The sequence below is a fragment of the Quercus robur genome, chromosome 2, assembly GCF_932294415.1.
Source record: "Quercus robur chromosome 2, dhQueRobu3.1, whole genome shotgun sequence".
Classification (NCBI taxonomy): Eukaryota; Viridiplantae; Streptophyta; class Magnoliopsida; order Fagales; family Fagaceae; genus Quercus; species Quercus robur.
The window spans coordinates 1,021,408-1,045,951 of record NC_065535.1 but is presented as its reverse complement, the minus strand read 5'-3'; the positions used below and the strand labels follow the sequence as shown (position 1 = coordinate 1,045,951).

At 32.5% G+C, this 24,544-nt stretch overlaps 2 protein-coding genes across 9 annotated transcripts; both read left to right on the top strand.

Annotated features, from left to right (window-relative positions):
• Positions 1–275: 275 nt before the first annotated feature.
• LOC126708274 (uncharacterized) lies at positions 276–4,848 on the top strand. Of its 8 annotated transcripts, XM_050408094.1 has the most exons (10): positions 276–573; positions 680–779; positions 885–1,038; positions 1,595–1,716; positions 1,828–1,949; positions 3,377–3,536; positions 3,981–4,106; positions 4,242–4,333; positions 4,510–4,543; positions 4,636–4,848. In XM_050408094.1, exons 1-7 carry the CDS (start codon positions 420–422, stop codon positions 4,006–4,008), a joined length of 840 nt encoding a protein of 279 aa, XP_050264051.1. In that variant the 5' UTR covers positions 276–419; the 3' UTR covers positions 4,009–4,106; positions 4,242–4,333; positions 4,510–4,543; positions 4,636–4,848. The 8 variants fall into 8 exon arrangements, with proteins under 8 accessions (XP_050264051.1, XP_050264053.1, XP_050264043.1 ...); XM_050408096.1 differs by lacking the exon at positions 4,242–4,333; XM_050408086.1 differs by having other exon boundaries at positions 4,326–4,543.
• Positions 4,849–9,789: 4,941 nt separating this feature from the next.
• LOC126708265 (NDR1/HIN1-like protein 13) lies at positions 9,790–11,158 on the top strand. Its single transcript, XM_050408069.1, has one exon. The coding sequence runs from the start codon at positions 9,992–9,994 to the stop codon at positions 10,820–10,822; it is 831 nt and encodes a 276-aa protein (XP_050264026.1). The 5' UTR covers positions 9,790–9,991; the 3' UTR covers positions 10,823–11,158.
• Positions 11,159–24,544: the final 13,386 nt, after the last annotated feature.

The window sequence follows — 24,544 nt, the reverse complement described above, 5'->3', positions numbered from 1 at the left end:
AAAATTTTAATGAAATATAGTATAAAATAGATAATCTTATGTGATGTTTTGAAAAAAAAGTATATAAAATATAAAAAAAAAGTAAATTTTCATACTAAAATAGACATTTTTTTTTTTTTTTAAATAAGTTGATTCGTGAATGCAGTTAAAGGGTTAAAAAAAAAAAAAAAAAAAAAAAAAGGAGAATATTTTAAAAGTGATATGAGAATTTGGTGAAATTTAACCCAAAAAAAAAAAAAGGCAAGGAAAGCAATATGAAAAGAAAAACGACATTCGAATATCAGAAAGCGCAGAACCAGCAGTGCGCAAAGGGACGGGAAAAAGATAACTTTGTGAAAAACAAATAAGAAAGTTCAGATTTTTACTGTCCCTCTGTCTCTCTCTCTAATAACATACGCAAAATTACACACAGAAAGGTAATGGGGTGGGTGGTGAAACAGCAGCTTATGAGAGGGAAGAGAACTCGGATATGGGGAGGAGCATTGCTTTGTTGGCTTTGCCTCATGTTTGCCACTCCCAAAATCCCTCTCTCTCCGAAGCACCATCTTTATGCTGACATGCGCAATTTTCTCGGTAACCAAACACTATATCACCCATTTCTCTATATGTTTCTTTATAGGTGTAATTGCTTGGTTTTTTTGGCTAATTTGTGTGGTTTTGTTATCTGGGTGTTTGACAGGATTGCCTAATACGTTGAATGTGATTACAAATTTCCCATTTTTGGTTGTGGGTGTTCTGGGTTTTGTTCTCTGTCTCCAAAGGAACTTTTTTAACCTAATGTATTGGTCATCTTTTTGATCCTTTTTGTGTGATTGTTTTTTGTTGGTGTTGTTCTTTTTGGCGATTATAATTATGGGTTTTGTTTGGAAATGCATTTGGTGTAGTTTGCGAGGAGAGCTATGGGGATGGGCGCTATTCTATGCAGGAACAGCAGCGGTGGCTTTTGGGTCTGCTTATTATCATTTGAAGCCAGATGACAATAGAGTAATGTGGGACACGTTTCCGGTTAGCATTACTATACTGTTACAGCACTCTCAAGTTTAGTTGTTTACATTACTTTTTTTTTAATTTATTTTTTCCTATGTTTGATTTCTAAGAATTTTAGATAAAAGAAAATATGATGATGTTGATTGTTTATTACTTTCTAGTAACAAAAGGCCTCCACTATAGGGCACCCAATTGAGTTTCAAATCAGTTAGCTCCCCTAATAAACTCTTTTGCCCTTGAATAAGGGACTTGGGTTCAAATCCTGCCTACAAAAAGAGTAATCATCGTGGAGCCTCTTGTATCCATGGTAAAAAAAAAAAAATTAGAGAAGCATAAAAATTTGTGCCTAATGATTGTCCTAGATTAGGTGAGTTTTAGTTTAGGTTAGATTTTTCCTGTTTTATTATTTCAGAAACAAACAGCAGATTGTCACAAAAATGTCAACATAAAATCCCTCTTCAGTTTTTGAGCAATCATATGGAGTAATCGATGGCTTAAAAAGGAAAAAAAATATGTAGGACCTGACCTCAAGAATTCCTAATTTTGATGTTCTTTTATCATTTTTGTTTTGGTCATGACTCATGTTATAGTACATCATTATGTGCAGATGATGATTGCGTACTCCTCACTTTTCTCTAGTTTTATAGTGGAAAGAATGGGGGAGAAGATTGGATTAAGTTCTCTATTTGCCCTCCTTTTATTTGCTTTTCTTAGCACAGCTTACGGAATGTAAGTTATTTGCCCTCCTTTTAGTATGCATTCTTTTTGTCTAATTTCTTCAAGTGCGTATGCTTTGAAATATACCTAAGTTCTCTTCTGAACATTGTTAGTTGGCTGCAGAACATATAATGATCTTCGGCTGTGCATGGCATTCCAGTTGATTCCATCGATAGCCATTCCAGGAATGATGTATGTGTTCCGATCTAAATATACTCACTCAAGATATTGGCTTTTTGCAGCAGGTATAACTGTCCTTAAAATATTTATTTTCTGTATTGCATCTTATATGTTAAGCATGGCAAGCCACTTATTTTCACGGTATTGCCCTGGGAAATTCCTGCAGCCATTCTGGTTATTGAGCAACTTAAATGAAGGGAAAATTATTTCTAAAAGAAATATAGTAATATAAGATACCTATTGAGGAATAGTGTGAACAAATACATCTGTGGAAATTCATTGGTATTGGTAGAAATGTCTGACAAGCTACTGGAGCATAATGTTTGTTGTATAAATACATATACATGTATATTAATGTGCATAAAACACAAGTTAAAACCTATTTCTTTAAAACCAATTATCATTAAACCTGAATTTACTATTAGAATATAATTAGGTGCACGAATCAGTTACAATGGAACTTTTTTCAGTGACATTTTAACTTTCAGAAGAATTGAATTACTTGAATGTGGCCAATAATGCCTTTAGGAAGGTTTAAAATAAGAATGAGGCAGAAGCTTTTCGTAGAAGATGTGGACTGTTTTGGTAATCTCCCCACCCCCCACCCCCCCCAAAAAAAAAAAAACCTCTCTCCCAGCTTTAGTTGGCCATTTTGCCTCCTGCAAGATATTTGTATAAAACTATATGTAATGTCACGTGTGGAGGATGGTTGAAATGATTGAATTTTTGTCTTATAAATCCAGTTCTCTAAGTTAAATTAGTTCATGGAAGTTCTAGCATAGTTCTAATTACTAGGAATTAACCCACCAGGAGGAGCCTCAAGACTTCTGTCTTACATTCTGATAAGCATAAAGTGATTCTTTATTGAGCATTTTTTTGGTTTTAGAGGATATTTTACTTTAATGTAAATCTGTAAGGAAAAGAAAAGGGGAGCTTTTATGTGAGGTTCCATGTCATAAAAAAAAAAGTGAATTTTTATTCTTGGAGTAATTGGAGGGCGTATGCAGAAATGATTTGATTTTGCTGGAAGTATCAGTTTCTTGGTTGACAAAATTTAGATTTAGCTCTTGTTTAGTGCTCTAGGGAACTTGCTCAATTCATAGGAAATGATTTCTTTTCTAGTAATTAGAAGGATGTACTGAAGTTTGCTTTCAGACCCTGGAAACTGATGTTCACTAATTTCCTATTCTTTTCCTTTCTTCTTCTTTGAATGCATTTCTGGGTGAATAATAGCTTCCATTTGATTTGAATCTGTCCTTTTTTTTTGGTTATTTCAATTTCTTCTTTTTGTTCTTCCTTTTTCTATTTGATAAATTTTTCTGGTTAGTTTCTCATCAACAAAATAATAATAGTGGTCTAATATCTTTCTGAGGAATTAATCAGAGTTATGAAATTATGAATTCTGATATGTCTATTATCTTGTCAATATATTTGTCATGCCTTACCCATGAGGTTGTTGGTTTATTTAAAATCTGGCAACATTTTGTTGCAGGAATACACGTTCTAGCCAAATTTGAAGGTGTTGCTGACAGGAAAATATACCGTGTAAATCGTTACATTATCAGTGGGCACTCATTGGAGCATTTATGTTTAGCAATGGTCCCTGTTCTGCTGAGTATAATGCTCATGTATAGAAACATGAAATTTCAAAGGTACTTCAGTTTAGCTATTAAGTTAAACAAATTGTTTTGTGGGCATTTTAGCGTCTCCTGGAACTGAAATTATTCGATTTTAGTGTTTTTTAATTGTTAGCCCATTTAATTAAACAACAAATTTGTGATATCAAGGGTGTGATCACCTTTTTTGTTCTTTTTGGAAAAAGAGTGGGCCCGATTGGCCAGTGGGGCTTTAATGATCCTTACCCTAGTTTGTTATTCCAACTCCCATTTTGAAAATAAATTTTTTGAATTTACTTGTATATTTACTTTTTTACTTCACTTGATAACTATTGACTAATTACTGTGTAGAGAAAAGGTCAAATTGCTTCTTTTTTATATTGTTCTTATATGCGGCACTGTTGTGATTATATATACTTGCTGATACCTTAAACAAAAGTGATCTTCCTTGATCTAACATGTTATTGGGATTTACGACAGATTAGGCGATCATAAGGAACGTCCATGAAGAGAGTTGGAATGAGTAAATGACCAATGAAGGCTTATGAAGTGCATTATCTAAAGTGGAAACCTGGGAATTTTCAGTGGAGGATTAGATTATTGGAGGTAATGAGTGCTTTTATCATCCTTTTTTGCCTAGAACAACAGTGATAATATGTAATCAACAAATCTTTCTCCCTCATTGCTGTCCAGCACTAAGTTTTTTTTTTGCTTGTTTAAAATCAAAACTGCGTCGGAAAGGAAATTGTATGCTTTTGTGCGGTCTCAATTTTGCATAGGAGGCTGGTTCTGTCATCTTGCTTTCAACAGAGGATACCATTGCAGGACAATAGGTAATGCCAACTGCTAATCCGCTGAGTACCAGATCATGGAATGAGATTGTAGCCGTTATTTTTGAAAAAAAATTAGAAAGCATATAGAGGGTTTTCTTCATTTATTCTTTGTCTAATTTGTGGTGAATTGCACTCACCTCGTGGTTGGTGACAACTTAGTGATTGCTGCCATGTAGGAACTGTAGAAAACCACTGCCCTTATTACAAAAGGTATAATTGTTTCTTCTTCTATTTTAATGAATTTCTAATGACAATGACTATGACTTTCAGATTGTAATGTGGTGTATTATGATTGGTTTCAGGTTTAAGGAGACATGAAAGTTGTCAGAGAAGATCATACTTCCAATATTTTGTAACTTTTGAGTTTGATTGCCATGATATGTTGTACTAAATTCTACTATGATCTGCCAAGTAATGTTGAATACAATTTTCGAGCATCAAAGGCAATGATGAGATTTGATCACTCTCGGTGTCATTACATGACAACCAAGGCATGCTTCAACGTGCATTTTCAATAGTTCTTCTGTACATTGTCATGGATCTAGATTAGTGGTCAAATGTGTTGGTATTTGCATGTGGATTGTGGACTAGATGCATGTCCTTGTGTGGACGTCATATCTATGTTTTAACACGTTTAAAGTTTGGATAGAAACTGGTTTGAGGAAAATTCCTCCAACCTATTACATGTCGATTCAAGCAACCATTCGTGTGTATTTTTAGCCTCATGATCTATTTAATAAATCATATAACTTGTTTAAATAATTTAATGAGCTATGTGATTTAATACACTTGGATGGTTTTTCACATCATTGGTTGGAGGAGATTCTTCTAACCCAATTTGTAAAAAAGCTTTGTCCTTAAACTTTTTAGCCACTTTGCATGTGGCTCCAAGAAAATGCATTTCTATATAGAATTAATTTATTTACCTCTATAAATAATAGCCCAGGGAGGAAAAGAATAAATGTGGCCGGCTTTAACTAATTTGTTGCAAATTTGACACAAAAAGTTTGGGATTAAAGCTTGTTGTTGTGTATTAGTATATATAATTGTGCATCTTTACGATTCAGTTCTATAGATTTTCAGTCTTTATATGTGTAACTTGTAGTATAAATGATAAAGAATGCAACTGGCTGTAACTTTCCATTGAATTCTGTCATTAATGTTTGCAAGTTTCTTAAGCAGTTCTAAGCTTTTGAATTTCATTTTCGTTGTAACTTGTAACATCCTATTTTATTCAGTTGTTAATGATTGCAGTTGCTTGATCAGTTCTAAGCTTTTGTATTTCACCATTGCTTTTGTATTTTCACTATTTGTACCGGGATTTCAACAATTGCACATTCATGCTAGATAGATTTAGATTGTTATAAACATAAGTCTAAATCTTTTTAAATTTTGGACGATTCGTTGGTCCTACTGGTGCCTATCCTTTCCTTGATGTATCTAATGTTTGTACAGTTCATATTGTTCTTTATTAATTTTTTTAGAATCTAACTCCTATTGGTGTTTTCTTTTTGTTTAGTGACTCCAAAGCAAAGTCTAGATGCTGACTCTTATGTCTTCTATCTTTATTTTTTGTCTTTTTTAAAAAAAAAATTTCCATGTTACAAGGTTATGTTTTGTCCTGCATCATTTTCTAGTTGCAAGGTCTCCAGGATGAATGTAAGCGAAATGGTTGCTTTATCAAAATGATGATGAAAAACATAACTACAAATTTCTTTATAAAATTTATTTACGGTCTGTAGTTATGAATACTTATGATCAATGAAATGGAAGACCATCTTGAACGTACTATTTTTAAAGGGCATCTTGGAAAGCCTTTTCATTTTGGGCTTATCAATTTATAACTCATGTTGAACCACTTCAGTGTGGTATTTTGGTTCAACTTGATCAATTTCGGTTCATTTTGGTCCACTTGGTCTAATTCAATCCATTTGGTCCAGTTCATTCTATTCAGTCCACTTTGGTAGCATTAAGAGCAATGACATCCGTGTCATTATAGGGAACAACTATCTTCATAACAATAAAAATTATTGTTGGAGTGAATTTTACATAGTTCATTTGATAAAGAAAAAAAAATTTCAAATAAGCATCCTAAGATCAAACCCCTTCTAAATAAAAAAGAAACCTATTGATGTTTGTTTTATTTATTTATTTTTCCTTTAATTTTTTTTTTTGAAAAACAAACACACATAAGAAAGAAGGACAAAGATTCTAACATAATGACATCCATTCACCTTTCTCATTCTTTAAAGAAATTATATGAGAATTGGGTCAAGTCAGGACTCACGAGTCACGACCCACCATAATAATATAAATTTCAACATTGCAGTATTGCACCATTTAGGCCTAACATGATATTCCCTGTTCTGTTCTTGGTCCGCACCTTTTCTTTTATCTTGCTCACTTTTTGTTGTTGCTTTTGCTTTTTGCTGCTGTTTCTGCGTTGGTGCTCAATTTAATGAGGGGTGCATGCATAGATAATAATAATAATAATAATAATAATATAAAACAACTGTGTTGCCCACTAGTACTATCATCACCACATTTTCAAGATCTATTCAGTGTCGGCAGTTCAATGTGAAACACATCATGCATTTTGAGTTTGGTCTTTCTGTTTACTCTATCCAGCGGCGGCTTCGACACATTTAGCGCGTTTTAGACGAAAATTGTTCATCTTGTTTTAGATGTAAAAGTATTATTAATTAATATAAATTACGTTGATTTTTTTTTTTTTTTCAGAAATTTTATAAATAGAAAAAATTTAACAAATTTTTTTTATATTTGTTGATGTGACAGATTAATAGTGGTAAGTAAAAGAATGGTATTTGTGGTAGACTTAGAAGAGAATTAATAAAAATTTGCTAACTAAACTCTTATTATTATTATTATTATTTTTAGAAGTGCAACATTCATAATATTTTTTACAACAAATCTTTGGTTTTAAGTTGTTTTTTGTTTTCTATTTGAAAATATTACTATAATTATTTTTTTGTCATCAATAACAGACTGTAACAATATGTTATTTAGCATTAGTTGTAAAAGTGCTATAAAAAATATTGTGGACATTTCATTTTTCTCTATTTTTTTATTTGTTTTTCATCTGGTAAAAAAATATTATTTTATTTATTGATTATAAATAACCCTTTTGGTTAAAATTTGGGAGCCTTTTTTTTTACTTGGGGCTTTAGGCGTCCACGTCTCTTGCTTTACCATTCTGCCACCCGTCTTCATCTAAACTTTTTAATTTTATTGTAACTTTAAATTTATTGTTTTTTTTTTTTGATTTTATTTATAGTTTGGGTGGAATGATCATTTATGTTCGTTTTATAATTATTTTAATCCTTAAATTTTAACATTATTTTTATCTTAAAAAAAAAAAAGTCTTATATATAAGTTTAAACAAACAAATATTTTCAAACAAATCTTAAACTTTATTGGGATGAAAAATGCATTGGCCTTTCCCTAATTTAACCGGTCTCTCTCGTGAGCGTTTATCCCACCTTAAATAAAGAAGTCAAATGATGCAATAAATTTTTACCTATTTCATCCCACCTTACTCCACCTTGGCGAGACTCTCTCTCTCTCTCTCTCTTTCTATATGATTTTTTTATATGCAGTTTAATATTTTTATACACATCCTATTGTTATCCCAAAATACTTGTATAGTCATATTACTCTCTCATAATGCTAAGTGTCCTCACTTTTCTTTTTTGCCATTTATTTTCATTGGTGCTAATATGTACAACGGTTTTACAACAAAACCTAAATGACAATGACATTAATCTATCATACGGTTACACCAATGACATCACTTTTCTTTTTATTATCTATCATTATCAACTTGTCATCTAAACATTATTATGAAAATGTTGTGTGAGCAGATTTGTTATTATTATTATTTAGGAATAATCAGGGTAGTTAATCTATGTGATGAGTTTTAATTTGATGAGTTGTAACTTGTAAGACATTGTGAGATTATTGTTGTAGGTTAAAAAGATGGTTGTGGTACGAGTTTGGTTGGAGTATCATATAAGCCTCTTCTAAGTTCTAACTAAATTGTAATCACAATGCTCAGCTAGCCATACTTTCAAGTTTCAACCTCGAAAGCAGCATTATTAATAGGGTAATTATTAACTAATAATTATTTGACTTTGGAGTCAAGTTAATGCAATTACTGAGTGAGATTAGTTAGCAAATTAGTCACACGAGTACAACCAAAAGCAAAGCCAAAATTTGGAACAATTATCAAGGGCCCAAGGGTCGTCGGTGGGAGTTCTATTTGCCTTTATGGGTAGTGATTTGGTAGTTTGAGATCTACCGTATAAAAAGTTGCCAACCTGTCTTTATTTTTTATTGGTTGGCCATAATAAACTAAACCTTGGTTGGTCAAAAATACATACTCTCATTTTTTACATAATTATGGGTCATAATAATTAAATTTATAGTGGGACTCACAATTCATGTGAGAGAAAAGAATACGCATTTATGATACTTCTAGAGTATTCAATAATTTTCCGTTTGACTCATGTCTTTATACCTATTTATATTTCCTTTGTGATGCCAAATAAATTCTTCATTTCCAATTCCCATCACCTCTCTAATTGATTACGTGATGAATCATGAATAGGAATGTTTATTTATTCATTTATTTTTTGCATAAGGTTAGGAATGTTCAATTGGATAATTAAGGAGAAAATATATTTTTATATTGTATTTATTTTGTTTATCACAAATCTAGGAGATGGAATAATATTTTTTTTAAAAAAAAATTGAACTTCACTATTTTTTCCATATAAATCAAAAGAAATTATTGTAATTTTTTGTTATAGAAATTCAAGTTTTTAGATTCCAAGTTCCAACAATATGATATACACCACTGCGTACCTTTGGGCTTTGACGTGATGGTTACTTTACTAGTATGAAATTTTTGTGGAATGGGTGGCAACAGCCAAATGCAAATCTTCTGTACCATTTTATATTTCACCAATCACTTTCCATGTGTATGATTACTTTCTATTTTAAATTTTAGTTATTTTATAAAGAAAGTAAAATCAAAACATGACAAATAGTGTTTGGTTGAACATAAAATAGTACATAAAAAATGATATAGAATATTTGTATTCGCAAGAATCGGAGTTCAAGTCTCCAAAATAAAGTTTCTCACACACACACACATATATATATATATATACACACTTAAATTAACTTAACTTAGAATATAATATGCACATGAATTTTCACAATTAGTTTTTACTATTTTTATCAAATATTCATATTCATATACTAAAAAGTAAATATCACATCCAAAATTTTATCTAATCAATAGCAAACATGGTCATCCGTTCTCACCATTTGATCCGAAGACCAAGTAAGATAGGACCCCACATTCACATGTCAAGCACCACAGACAAAAAAAAAGCTAAAGACTAAAACTCTACGTGTAGGATCTAAATAAGAGTAAGATGTCCGATTCCCAGATCACACACAAAGTAAAAGGAAAAAACAACCTTCCTTCACTGCTTCACATACAAGTCAGACACACGCAGTGTGTAAGAGAAGAGAAGAAGAACTACTGCAACGTGTGACTGTGATAAGCCCACAGACACAGAAAGATTATATTCCCACTTCTCTCAGTTTGCTCATTTGTTGTTTGACAAAATGACTGACAGAGTTTACCCTTCTTCCAAGCCCATCGCCAACAACAACAACGACACTACCACCACCCCAATTCCCACAACCACCACACCGGCCACCGCCGCCACCACCAAACCCCAACAGCAGCAGCCCCGCTACCCGTACCGCCCACAACCCCAGTACGGGAATCACCACCGCCGCCCCAGCCGCCGCCGCAGAATCAACTGCTGTTGTTGCTGCTTTTGGTCAATTCTTGTTTTGCTCGCATTAGCTCTACTCTTAGCCATAGCTGGCTCTGCTCTCTACGTCCTTTACCACCCACAAAAGCCACACTTCTCCATCAACTCTCTCCGCATTGCCAAGCTCAACCTCACCGCCGCCACGTCGGATTCTTCACCCTCAGCCTCCCACCTGAACTCGTTACTCAACCTCACGCTTACTTCCAAAAACCCCAACTCCCACATCGTGTTTTTCTACGACCCGTTCACTCTCACAGCCTTTTCCACCAGCTCCGTACAACTCGCTAATGGGTCTATCCCAGCTTTTGTGAGCAACAAGAACAACGAGACGAGCTTCAGAGCTGTTCTGACTGAGTCTAAGGACTTAGATACGGATTCGGCGACCTCTCTGAGATCGGATCTGAAAAGAAAAAATGGGGTGCCCATGAAGGTTCAGATGGACACCGATGTGAAGGTGAAGATGGGAGGGCTAAACAGCAAGAAGGTGGGGATTAGGGTTACGTGTCAGACTATCAAAGGGGTTGCACCGAAATCCAAGACTCCGTCGGTGGCTTCCGTAGTTGACGCCAAATGTAAGGTAGATCTTCGGATCAAGATCTGGAAATTTACCTTTTAGTTTAGTTATTACATTGTTATTTACTAATTAACCATTTGTCGGTTTGCTCTTTTTTTTTTTTTTTTTTCCAAATATTTTTTTAATAATATTTTAATATTTTTGGGTAATGGGGTTTGTAGACTTTTGAGGGATTTAAATGAAGAGGAATGAATTTGAGAAATTTGGGGTTCACAGGAAATTACAAAAGGACAAAGAGAGTCTAAGACTTGAGATTTCAGATTAGAATTTTTGTTTTGTTAGTACAGCTTTTTAGTTTTTAGTTTTTACGGTTTGTTGCTGTAAAAGATTCTGATTTACAGTGGTTATATGAATGCATTGTGGTAATACTTTGATAAATTTTTAGGATTCTTTTATTACTATTATTATTTGTGGGGTTGGATTGTGCATTTGTGCTATCTATGACAGTTGGGCTTAAGATGCAACACATTGTTTTGCCTAATCTGGAATGATCAAAATGTATGTGCTTGATTTAGATATGAGCTATGACCGGTGATACCACTTTTATTACGTAGGTATTACGATACAACTCTTTATTTTTCAATAAAAAGGAGCTCTGTTGTAATACCATTACACAAGGTCTTGAAAATTTTAGATCACTCTATATTATTGTTAATGTTACATTAATATAATGATAAATGGTACTCAACTTTTGATATTTATTTTAAAGTTCTTTTTATAATTAAAATGTTTCACTTTAGCACATGTATGTCCAAAATTGTTTTATAAAGGTTTTTATTGTCTTATATAATAGATGAAAAATGTTAATGTGGTGTACAAAATTCATTTCAGGTTATAAGCTCTGTCACCAAAATTACCTTGGTTTCATGAATCATATTTGTTAAATCAATCTTCTAAAAAAAAAAAAGAAAAAGAAGTTAAATCAATATTCTTTGTCATCAAAACTACTTCGGTTTTATGAATCATATTTGTTAAATCAATCTTCTAAAAGAAAAAATGTTAAATCAATATTCTTTGTCATCAAAACTACCTTGGTTTTATGAATCATATTTGTTAAATCAATATTCTTTATCCATCTTTTTTTTTTTTTTTGCTACATATTCTTTATCCATCTGATGACGCTAAGAAATGTTTTTATAATATTATAAAGAAAAAGAAAAGTTTTGATATAAAACTAAAAACTTCTGAAAAATACAAGTTTGGGGAGTGGGGGCGGCGGTTGACCAAAATGCATATAGAGCAACCGACACAACTAGAGAGAAAAAAAAAAGTGATTTATATTTTCTTAATTTCCCTTCCAAGGAATAAATAAAAGGTAATTAATGAGCATGACTACGTTTGGAAGTATTCATGTTTTTAATGTGAACCACTAGAAAAAAAAAAAAAAAAGTTATTGGTAAAGGATAGCATGAAATTGGAGAAATTATTCGATTTCTCCCCCACCTCTCACTCTGGGTGTGGGCCCTTACGTGGGACTCATGGTAGGGCCCATATCCTTGTGAGATTGGGAAGGGCTCTTCTCGTAGCCGCTGCAGGGGCAGAGTTAGGGAGGTTGAGGGCCCCTCCTGACCCCATCCCAAGCCATACATCAAACTCAGTTATGTATTTGTTGCCACTCATTAGTTATTATATCTACTGTGTTGATTTGTTGCCACATATCAGTTATTATCTCTACTATTCTCTATATTGTATACCTAGATGTATTCTTTTCTTTTTTAATAATATTTCTAACGTTATTAAGTCAAAATTGCTTCTTTCCTTTATGATATGCCAATCATAAGCAGGTAGTAAGTAAAGGTAGCAAAATAAATCAAAGATTTTAAAAAGTTGGATCACCATTTTTTGTTCCCTAATACAGATTTAGCATGAAAACTTCTCTGTTAATTTACCTTTTTTCATTCATGTTTATGTGTTTTACTTGTTTAAGATATTTACTTAAACTTATAATCACCTTAGAATTTAGAATACCTTAAAGATAACAGTGACTATTAAATTTCAACTCTTACATTAGGCACCGAAAAAAATTGAAAAAAGATGAGAACAAAATATAATTTACATGTACCTTTATATTTAATCTTGCTCCTCCTAAACTAAAATTTTGGCTCTGTCACTGGCAGTAGGTGAATCATTTCTCATGAAATTGGCAAAGTTGTGTTTGACATTTGTGGTTGTCATTGCCAAACCAGTTTAACAACAAAAGTGAATATAAATGACATAAATTTTTCTAGGCTTTATATGAACCGAATTATTTGAGCTGGGCTTGGAAAAAAAATTGTTTATATTTATTCATTTAGCAAACTAGTCAAATTCAACTTCAAACATAACAATATATTAATGAACAAGCTCATGAACATGAGGCTTGATTTGACTATATTGAAAATTTTACTTGTATATTGTTTAAGTTAGTAAATTGGTTCATATGTATATTTTTTAAGTTCTTAAAATACTAACCAATATGTATATTCATTTTCAGATGTATATTGTCTAAGTTTGTAAATTGCTCGAGCTCAGCTTGTATTTAAAATAAAATTAAATGAACAAGTTTGAACTTTCAATATTCGTCTTGGTTTGACTCATTTGCAGCCCTAAATTCGGCCAAGATTACAACCAAATCTTCAAATTTTTTTTTAGCGAAGAAATGGGAAAAGAAGTATATATGTTTCCGTAAAAAAAAAAATCTAGAAATGTCATTTCCCTTAAAAAAAAAAAAAAATTCCAGAAATGTCATTTCACCTATGATTCGTTAACAAAAACTTTCAATTTATGACTTGTTAATTGTTCTACTTGTTGGACGATATGTACCCCCCAAAAGACACGAGGAAAATCATAGAGTCATCGAAGTCAGAAGATGAAAACAAAAATGGAGATGACAAGGTCACATGTTTTTTGCTTATTGCTTGAGTGCTCATTCAAAAATGGTGTCAATGGGCTGGCATTGTGGGTCCAGTGGTTCCCAGTTGCTTTCGTACTGTAGAGCCTTGTTTTGTTTTAGTTTCCATTTAGACTCGCTACTCTTTGATTCATATAATAGACTTCGGCATGTCCACAAAAAAAGTAGGCTTTTGAGCACCTTGTTTTGTCTTTACTAACAATAGGGGAAGATACATGGTCTTTATCGTGTAAGTAATGTTCCCAATTAAGCACAGATTATCATCCTACGATTCAAGGTTAACATCAAAAGAGATTGGGCTCTAAAGGCAGTTAAGAAGATCATGTCAATCTTCAGTAATAGTCTGGCCTAAAGATAGGAGCCCAACTTATCTTGAAGATTATATATCTCTTACTTCATTTCATTTTATTTAGTTGCTTGTAAGTCTCGTAGTTGGCTTCAACTTTGCATTTGAAATTGGATTTTGATTATGATTTTAGATCTAATTTCTTTCCTATAGTAGATAATATCTTTATTATGTTGATTTGTTTGAGTAGAAATACTAGTTTAGTTAGATGTCTACAATAGTTGAGGATCTTGTGCTAGTATAATAGGATTATGCAAAATGGAATATGATCCTCTTCATTTCATGGATAAAATTTTACTTCTTAAATCTAACAATATATAAAATGTTACGTCATTTAAAAATACAGTTAAAATAGATGATCATGACTACGTATATAGTTATGGTGTACCATATATCGATCATTTGTTATATTTAATCTAACGATATACCATATACCATTTGTTATACGATATACCACCCTATTATTTTTATATTTTTTTGGTCTCAACCATTTCATGTAAATCTTTTTTTTTTGAAAGGCATTTCATGTAAATCATAACTTAGCAAACCATAAATTGAAAGTCGTTTTGCTAACGTTTCACAAGTCGCAATAAGAATCCACCACGTGCTACTTTAGATTTCCATATATGATATATAATAGAATGGAATGAATCTTTTGGTTATTTGATTTAATACCGTTACATGTTGAAGAGTTCTGGTACTAGATTAATATTGTGATTTGTGACCCATTAGATATATGCTAACATTTTTTCAAAAAAAGATATTAGATATATGTTAACAAACATTGTACAATTGTTATCATCACTTAATTGATAGCCCCAAATTCTTACTGTTTTAGTTTTTCATTCTACTGGGTTTGGTAACCTGTGAGCAGAAATACCATACAATTGTTATCAGCACTTCATTTTCTTTCAAAACCACTATAAAATCATATTAGTTTCTAGCTTGCTATTATTAATTGTGAAATTACTTTAAAAAAATTAATTGTGAAATTGATGTGTTAAACATAAATATTTACAAGAAACGCTACCTGATGAATCATTGACATTAAAACCAACAACCTCTTTCTTTTTATAAGAAATCATGACAAATACTTGATTTACTTGAACACACCTGCCAATACAGGTTTTCCATATTACATTACTTTGTTCTTGAAGAATCTCGTTTCAAAACTACCTTCTTACTAAAATCGAAAGAGATTAATTTTTATAAGGATGTGGAGTAAAACCCAAGTTTTACTCATTCAATCCTAATATGTAGGGGTGTTCACCAAACTGCACAAACCGTAAAAACCGCACCAAAACCGTCTGCAAAATGGCATAACCGCACTGCACTGCAAGTAATAGTGCACCACACTACACCAGAAAACCGCACCGCACCCTCTCTATATATTAATATATTTATTTATTTTTAATATTAAATATACTATTAATATTTTAACAACCCTAGTTTTCAAAAAAAAAAAAAAATTTAATAACCCTAGCAAGTGTTGACTAGAAAAGCCAGCCCAAAAAAAAAAAAAAAAAACTAGCTCAATAATTTAAAACTTGGCCCAAAAAAAGGGGAAAAATTAGTTTTGGGCTAAGTAAGAAAAGCCCAAAATTTGAAAAATATACCGACTTCAAACTGCATTTTATACATAGTATCGCACATGTGACCGCAAAAATGAGACGCGGTGCGGTTATGATTTTGGCTAAATTCTAAACTGTACCACACTGCACATGTAACCGCAAAAACAAGGCGCGGTACAGTTATGGTTTTAGCTAAATTGCACCGCAAAGTGCGGTGCTAAAAATGGCCCAAAACCGCACCGCACCGCACCGCACCACACCACGAACACCCTTACTAATATGTCACATTATCATATTACATATTAAACAATTGACACAACCACACTCAATCAATTAATACGAAGCCCACTTAGAATAGTGGAATTAGATTTTTCAGATCCAGTGCAATTAATTTGTTAGAGTATGGGCTTGCAATATCAACTTTGATATGTTGTTATGATCCAATTATGAGGTCAGTGGGATTAGAGCTTTGAGAGTAGTAGCAGAAGTACGAAGTAGGGAATTAACACTTCCTTAGGTCCGGCCGAGGAGGCAATGTTCATACAGGAATGTTCAAGTTCTTAATACAAGGTCATGTTCTTAAGTTTTTGCTTTTTTCCTCCAATGTTCCATCCTTTTTCTTGGAGGGATTTCTTTCCTTTATATAGTCCATCCCATTGCATTTGAGCCCTCCACCTGTATGGCTCAAGGCATTAATTTGGATGCTTGTCCCATCAAGGTCGTGCTGGAGGTGGTAGAGTGTGCTGTGAGTTGTGAGATTACTGTTCAGGAGTCATTCTTTCATTAATGCGGCTTGCTGAGGTGGTACAGTGTATTGAATGTGGAGGTGATGACCACTTTACCAAGATATTTCCTCTCTTCTTTACTTGCACGTCTCTAATGTTTTCCTCAATGACTTGTCCTTTGGTGTAAGTGACCAGTTGAGGAATTCCTGAGGAGCACTCGCTCTTCAGGCTCCTCGGATGTTGGGTCTCTGCATCTTCCCTGCTCAAACTCTTATCCACATGTCCAGCTCGGATTGGTGAGCGAATGGCCCTTTTTCCATCCCCGAACTGGGCCCATGGGCTCTATGCTGCATTTGGATCCTGCTCTCACACATATTAAACTATTAAAAAAATTATAGCTTTATAGTAATCATTTGTGCATCTATAATTTTAGAGTATAGTTTTAAAATATATATCAAATTATGGAGTTTATTGTATAATTATTTTAAAATTTATTACTTATATACCAATTTAAGCTCTTAAATCTAAACCCTTTTAAAAGTAACATTTTTTTTTAATCATCAATTAAAATTTCTTGCTTCTTTATTTTTTTTCCTTGTTTTCTTATAACAATTTAACACTAAAAAAAAATTAACAAAAATATATAAATTTTTTATAATTATTTTCAATGAAGTTAGACATATACAAATTATATGTAAAATAAAATAATTGCAGAAAAAAAGCTGTGAAATAGAAGTATAGATGTACCTAAGCAAATAAGAATGTACACAAATATAATGTAGTTTTTTTTTTTTTTTTTTTTTTTTTTATTACTTATATGCTTATTTTGCAGAAAGTTGGTCAAAATATATTCTTTTTATTGATCGTTTTAGAAATTTTATTGATAATAAATTAACTATACTTATTTTTTTAGAAACAACCACATACACAGGAAAAAAGGAATGAGGTTCTAACATAAAGTCACACCACAATTAAGATAACATTAAAAGAGGCATATCCATAAGTATGATGAATATCATTACTAGCAAGCAAAGCTATAAACTATAAAGCCATAGCCACATTATTGCTATCAGAAGTATTGCTATCAAAAGGCACTTAATTTATATGCATATGCATATGGACACTAATATCTCTAGTAGACTCGATAGAATCAGTTGTATCTTGCAACTTCAAACATTTTGCAACTTCAAACTTTCAATAATAACACAAGACTACATAATCAGTATCTAATAAGAAATAAAGGAACTTTCAAATGATTATATTCAATGATAGAATCCATCAAGCCTACATCAAGGAACACCATTATAGCTAAACAAAAAATGGAAAATGTCACTATTCTAGCAAATATTTTTAAAATGCTTTAATGAAAAAAATTATTATGGCTAATTGCTGGCATGGATTGTTGATTCTTGCAGTTCATCTTGGCATTAAAACCAACCGCCTCTTTTTTATCATCTAATTTGAGGAGGGGCTTCATATTCTCAGACACATCTGCTGCAGATGGTTGTTGTTTTCTTCTGCGTGTTGTAGTTGAGAAAGAGATAGAAATCAAACCAACTTTATTAGAGAATTTGAACTCGATACATCTTACCGAAGTCATTCGAACTAATTTGTATTGAATTCGAACTCAAATAAAAAATCATATATTAGAGAATTATATTAATTTCTAACTTGGTATTAATTGGTTTGAAATTGGCTTCAAAAGGGTGGCAAAAGGAAACTCATAACTTTTGAGGGTGAGGAATATTACTAACGGGCTATTAGTTTCCTCTAATATCTCAATCATTTTTTTGTAAACAAATTGTAATCTTTAGTGTTATATTTAATAGAAAAAATAGAAAGATGATAAGAATGGTGTGATGATCCAAACATACTATATGCATTTACAAATTTGAAAATTGCATGATATAGTGTTCAGTGTAGATAGGCATGTTTTATGAGTATATAACAAATATCATTTGACGAAAACACCGATATTCTTATTATCAATTTCATTTTAATTTTTTTTTTCTCTTTCCTCTGTACATAGTGTGTCATATTTCAAAAACTCATTATTAGCAAATTTGTTTTTGGTATGCCATTTTTGACAAAGTTGGAAGAGAATTTTTCAAATTGTCAGGATTATAAATGGAGTAAGCTTCTCTTTTCCCATATCCAGTTCTTAAGTCTTAACAGATTACAAAAATACCTCAAAATTATCTGAAAATAAAATGTTAAAAAAAAAAAAACATAAGTGGGTAGCTCAAAACCTAAATACAAAAAATTTTACATCTTAAAAAAGTAAGAATAATGGTTTTTAAATTAAAAATTATAGGAAAAAAAATACACAAAACCTAATAAAGGTTTTAAGTATAGCACTTAGCTGCTTGTTGTATTGTTTTATGTGTAAATGTTAGTTGTGTAATGCATAATCCCCCAAAGTTTTTGAGTTTAAACACAAAACCTCATGGTACTATTTTATGCGAAAATGTAGTTCTAAAAATGGACATATATTATCATATCACTAATGTTAAACATATATAAAATAGTATTACTAGTGGGTTAAGTGTTACACTAAGGGCACATTTGGTAGATGTAGGGACACGATTTGCAGCCCAAGTCCAAAATGTATGGGATTTTGGCCTAGTGAGCCCAGTACAATAAATTTGTAGAGAGTGGGTCAAAGAACTAAGCTTTAGTGAATTGGACAACGGCTAATATGGATGAACTCCTTGTCTGAGGAGGCAAGTGTTCATGTTCGAGGAGGCAAGTGCTCATATAAATCAAGTAAACAGAGTACAAGTGCAATTGTGATTGCAACAGTGTTCTTTCTCTGTTTTCCGATCCCCTTCCTCTAAGGTCTCTATTCTCATTTATACTACATCTCTTCCTTCACCTTTACCCTACAAGTGAATAGTTGATGGCTTAGGCTAATACTTGTCCCATCAACCTCCTCTAGAAGTCTTTGGAGGATGGTTATAAGGCTGGAAAAGTACTGTTCAGAGGTCACTTCCTCATTAATGCGGCCAGAGAATTAGCAACAGAGCATTCAATGCTGTGATAGCAATTTTCCCTTAGATATTTTTGGGTTCCCATCTTTCTTGTACGTTTATGGTGCACGTCCCTATCACTAGAGTTTCTTGGAAGGTCACTTTGATCATTAGGATCTATAGCCGATCTGCGTTTAGCTTATCCGAGGAGATATTCCTCCTCAGATTTGGACTTCTCACGCTTTCGGCTAAAGCCCAAAACCCAATTGTATGATTTAGGTTCATGACCCCACAATAGCCCCTTAAAACTCCGATTTTTTCCTCTCATCCGAGGATAAAAGTGGGGTTTTGAATTCTTTAAGAGTTAATTCTACTTGATCTCTTGATTTACACCCGTGGGAGTGCCGTTTTACACGCCCCATATTTGTACTGTAAATTGTCCTTTCAAAGTTACCAATCTGAGGAGTTGGTTATGATCTTGGGTTTGTCTTGACACTTTAGTGAGAAACAAATAGATAGCATAGAATGTTAACTTCCCCACATCATCTGGTCCGAGGACCAAGACATGACTGAGGCTCAGTTTAAACACTTGTAGAGTTGTCATGGAGTGTTAACTTCCCCCATCATCTGGTCCGAGGACCGAGGCACGATTTAGTTTCCGTTTAAACACTTGTAAAGATGCCCTTGAGTGTTAACATCCCCTTAGCATCTGGTCTGAGGACTACAGGCATGACTAAGTTTGAGTTTAAACACTTGGAAGATGCCATTGAATGTTAACTTCCCTCATCATCTGGTCTAAGGACCGAGGCATGATTAAGTTTCAGTTTAAACACTTGTAGAGTTGTCATGGAGTGTTAACTTCCCTCATCATCTGGTCTGAGGACCGAGGCATGATTGAGTTTCCTTTTAAACACTTGTAGAGTTGTCATTGAGTGTTAACTTCCCCTTAGCATCTGGTCCGAGGACCAAAGGCATGACTAAGTTTGAGTTTAAACACTTGGAAGATGTCATTGAGTGTTAACTTCCCTCATCATCTGGTCCGAGGACCGAGGCATGATTGAGTTTGAGTTTAAACACTTAGAAGATGCCATTGAATGTTAACTTCCTCTTAGCATCTAGTCCGAGGACTACAGGCATGACTAAGTTTGAGTTTAAACACTTGGAAGATGCCATTGTGTGTTAATTTCCCCAAAGCAGGAGGTTTGAAGGACCCGACATAGCTAAGGTTCTGTTTAACCCCTTCAAAAGATGTCAGTTTGTGTTAATTTTTCCAAAGCAGGAGGTCCGAGGGACCCGACATAGCTGAAGTTCTGTTTAACCACTTCAAAAGATATCAGTGTGTGTTAATTTTTCCAAAGCAGGAGGTCTGAGGGACCCGACATAGCTGAAGTTCTGTTTAACCACTTCAAAAGATATCAGTGTGTGTTAATTTCTCCAAAGCAGGAGGTTCGAGGGACCCGACATAGCTGAAGTTTTGTTTAACCACTTCAAAAGATGTCAGTGTGTGTTAATTTCCCTAAAGTAGGAGGTCCGAGGGACCCGACATAGCTGAGGTTCTGTTTAACCACTTCGAAAGATGTCAGTGTGTGTTAATTTCCCTAAAGCAGGAGGTCTGAGGGACCCGACATAGCTGATGTTTTGTTTAACCACTTCAAAAGTTCTTATAAGGAAATTGTGCCAACCGATTCTTCATCCATGCTCTTTGTTGCTGCCACTTCCCCTAATGGGGTTTAATGAACTTGGCCACCAGATTCGCGAGGACTTGGCCCTTGACAGAGATACGAGGCATGTGCTTGATGTCAAAAGCCCCTAGAACTGTGATCCTACCATACTTAACCGTTGCACTCACTATCACACAAGCTCTTCCCACAGACGGCTCCAATTGTAAAGACATGATTTGCAGCCCAAGCCCAAAATGTATGGGATCTTGGCCTAGTGAGCCCAGTACAATAAATTTGTAGAGAATGGGTCAAAGAACTAAACTTTAATGAATTGGACAACGGCTAATATGGATGAACTCCTTGTTCGAGGAGGCAAGTGTTCATGTCCGAGGAGGCAAGTGCTCATATAAATCAAGTAAACAGAGTACAAGTGCAATTGTGATTGCTACAGTGTTCTTCTCTGTTTTCCGATCCCTTTCCTCTAAGGTTTCTATTCTCATTTATACTACATCTCTTCCTTCACCTTTACCCTACACGTGAATAGTTGATGGCTTAGGCTAATACTTGTCCCATCAGCCTCCTCTAGAAGTCTTTGGAGGATGGTTATAAGGCTGGAAAAGTACTGTTCAGAGGTCACTTCCTCATTAATGCGGCCAGGGAATTAGCAACAGAGCATTCAATGCTGTGATAGCAATTTTTCCTTAGATATTTTTGTGTTCCCATCTTTCTTGTACGTTTATGGTGCACGTCCCTATCACTAGAGTTTCTTGGAAAGTCACTTTGATCATTAGGATCTATAGCCGATCTGCGTTTAGTTTATCCGAGGAGATATTCCTACTCGGATTCGAACTTCTCACGCTCTCGGCCAAAGCCTAAAGCCCAATTGTATGATTTGGGTCCATGACCCCACAGTAGATTGTAATGATAATTACATAGGAATAGGAATAGGAATAGGCATTACAATAAATACGAGACGTTGTAATGTAATTTTATTACTATTCATTTATTTGGTAACAACACAATAATAGAGCCATGAAGACAATGGAATGAAAGCATTTTAAATCAAACTTAAAGAAATATTTTAGGAAATATCTTACTCATATAATTATATTTCCTAAAAAATAATAATATTTTTTTAAAAAAAAAATTGAAAGAAAGATTAGTTATTTTTTATGATTTTTTTTTTTCATAATTGTTATGTGTATATGTAAAGTTTGTTTATTTGGAAATATATTAATCGCAAAAATTAATACACCTACTAAGGAATAGTTATTACATCAATTTTGGAGATGAATAATTATTTATCATTTTAAAGAATGACTATTCATAAGAAATGACTATTTTTTGTAATAAAAACATAATCAAACCATAGAATAGTTAAATTATAGGAATAACTATTACATTACAGTACCTATTACAGTCTACCAAACATACCTTAAAAAATTTGGGTTGGGGAAGGGGGTTTTGTGTTTTACAAAGAAACCAAATGGGAACTTGTGTGCTTTTCCCAAAATCGTAATATAAAATTATAAATAAATATTATATAATTGATATCAAAATATAAAAAGACCTTACATAGATTTGTCGCTTTAGGTCTCAAATTGTCTTGAGTCCACTTAGTCATTTAAAAGTGGCAATTTGTACATTTCATTAAATAAAATCTCTTACTGCTAGCTGTCTTTGTATGTGTGTGTGTGTGTGAGACACTTTCAAGCAAAATGGCTTGAACAGTGAGGAAGATAAATCACTAGGTTCATAGTTACAAATTATTCCTACTTACTAATTTCCTTTGTATATGTGTGCCTGTGTGCGTTTATGTTACTTTAAAGTTACCTTTTGTCTCATTTTTAAGTAAATAAACATGAAAAAATCATACAATGTTGAGGGCTTATTTGCTATGTATGCGTGTGGGAGACATTCTTAACTTATTTGCTTAGAGTTACTTCTTGTCTCATTTTTAAATAAATAAATAAGCCAAAATCATACAATGTTGCGTCCTTATTTGCTGTTTGTGACACTCTTATTTTGCTAAAGTTATTGTCTCATTTTCAAGTAAATAAACAAGCCAAATCATACAGTGGTGAGTGCTTATTTGATAATATAAAGGGGGTAGGGGGGAAAATTTTTAACTAACTTACATATCTCTTCTACACAAACATATTACATATACAACACTTAAGACAAATTTGAACAGTAAAATAACACTCATGTGAATATTAAGTGTGATTTTAATATTATAAAATCCGTTAAAATCATTCAATAGTGAGCGCTTATTTGATATGGCTTTTTTTATTTTATAAATGAATAAACAGTATTATAATTTTTTTCATTATCAAAAGTTGCACTTATAGTTTTCATGTAATGATTTTTAGAAATTAGATAAAATTCAAGTGCAACTTATGGGTTAAACTTATAAAATGATTAAACTAAAAAAAAAATAAAAATTAAAGCTCTATGGTAATCATTTGTGCATCTATAACTTTAGAGTTTAGTTTTAAAATATATATCAAATTATGGAGTTTATTGTATAATTATTTCTAAAATTTATTACTTATATACCAATTTAAGCTCTTAAATCTACAACCTTTTAAAAGTAACATTTTTTTTAATCATCAATTTAAATTTCTTGCTTCATTGTTTTCTTATAACTATTTAAGATTAAAAAATATTAATAAAATATATAAATTTTTTATAATTATTTTCAATGAAGTTAGACATATACAAAACATATGTAAAATAAAATAAATGCAGGAAAAAAAACTGTGAAATAGAAGTATAGATGTACCTAAGCAAATAAGAATGTACACAAATATAATGTAGTTTTTTTTTTTTTTTGTTGATGACTTATATGTTTATTTTACTGAAAGTTGGTTAGAGTATAGTTTTTTTTATTGATCCTTTTAGAAATTTCATTGATAATAAATTAACTATATATATATTTTAGAAATAAGCATACACACAAGGAAAAAAGAATAAAGTTCTAATATAAAAGCACACGACAAATTTCATTCAATATATATAGCTATGGTAGATAGCTAACCATTAAAATAACATTAAAAGAGGAATATCCATGAGTATGATCAATACCATTACTAACAGACATTCAATTTACTAACAGACATTCAATATATATAGCTATGGTAGATAGCTAACCATTAAAATAACATTAAAAGAGGAATATCCATGAGTATGATCAATATCATTACTAGCAGGCAAAGCTATAAACTATAAAGCCATATGGACACTGATATCTCCAGCAGGCATGATAGAATAAATGGTATCTTGCAACTTCAGACAATTTGCAACTTCAAACTTAACTTTCTTTCAAATATTTATATCTAATAAGAAATAAAGGAACTTTCAAATGTTTATATTTGATGATACAATACATCCTACATCATTAAACAAAAAAATTTATAAAAATGCTTTAATGAAAAAAATTATTATGGCTAATTGCTGGCACGGATGTTGATTGTTGCAGTTCATCTTGAATTGAGCCAAAATCTTCCACCTTTTTACTGTAAAATAAGAATAAGAATGTGTGTTGATTTAATAAATGTATTAATATATTAAATTTTTTTAAAATAACTAATATTATAGAA

Excerpts from the sequence above, each read along its gene's own strand:
- LOC126708274 (XM_050408101.1), top strand. The coding sequence starts at position 420 with ATGGGGTGGGTGGTGAAACAGCAGCTTATGAGAGGGAAGAGAACTCGG. Across the intron at positions 574-679 it reads TGACATGCGCAATTTTCTCG|GATTGCCTAATACGTTGAAT; the intron begins GTAACCAAACAC and ends GGTGTTTGACAG. Across the intron at positions 780-884 it reads AGGAACTTTTTTAACCTAAT|TTTGCGAGGAGAGCTATGGG; the intron begins GTATTGGTCATC and ends CATTTGGTGTAG.
- LOC126708265 (XM_050408069.1), top strand. The coding sequence starts at position 9,992 with ATGACTGACAGAGTTTACCCTTCTTCCAAGCCCATCGCCAACAACAAC.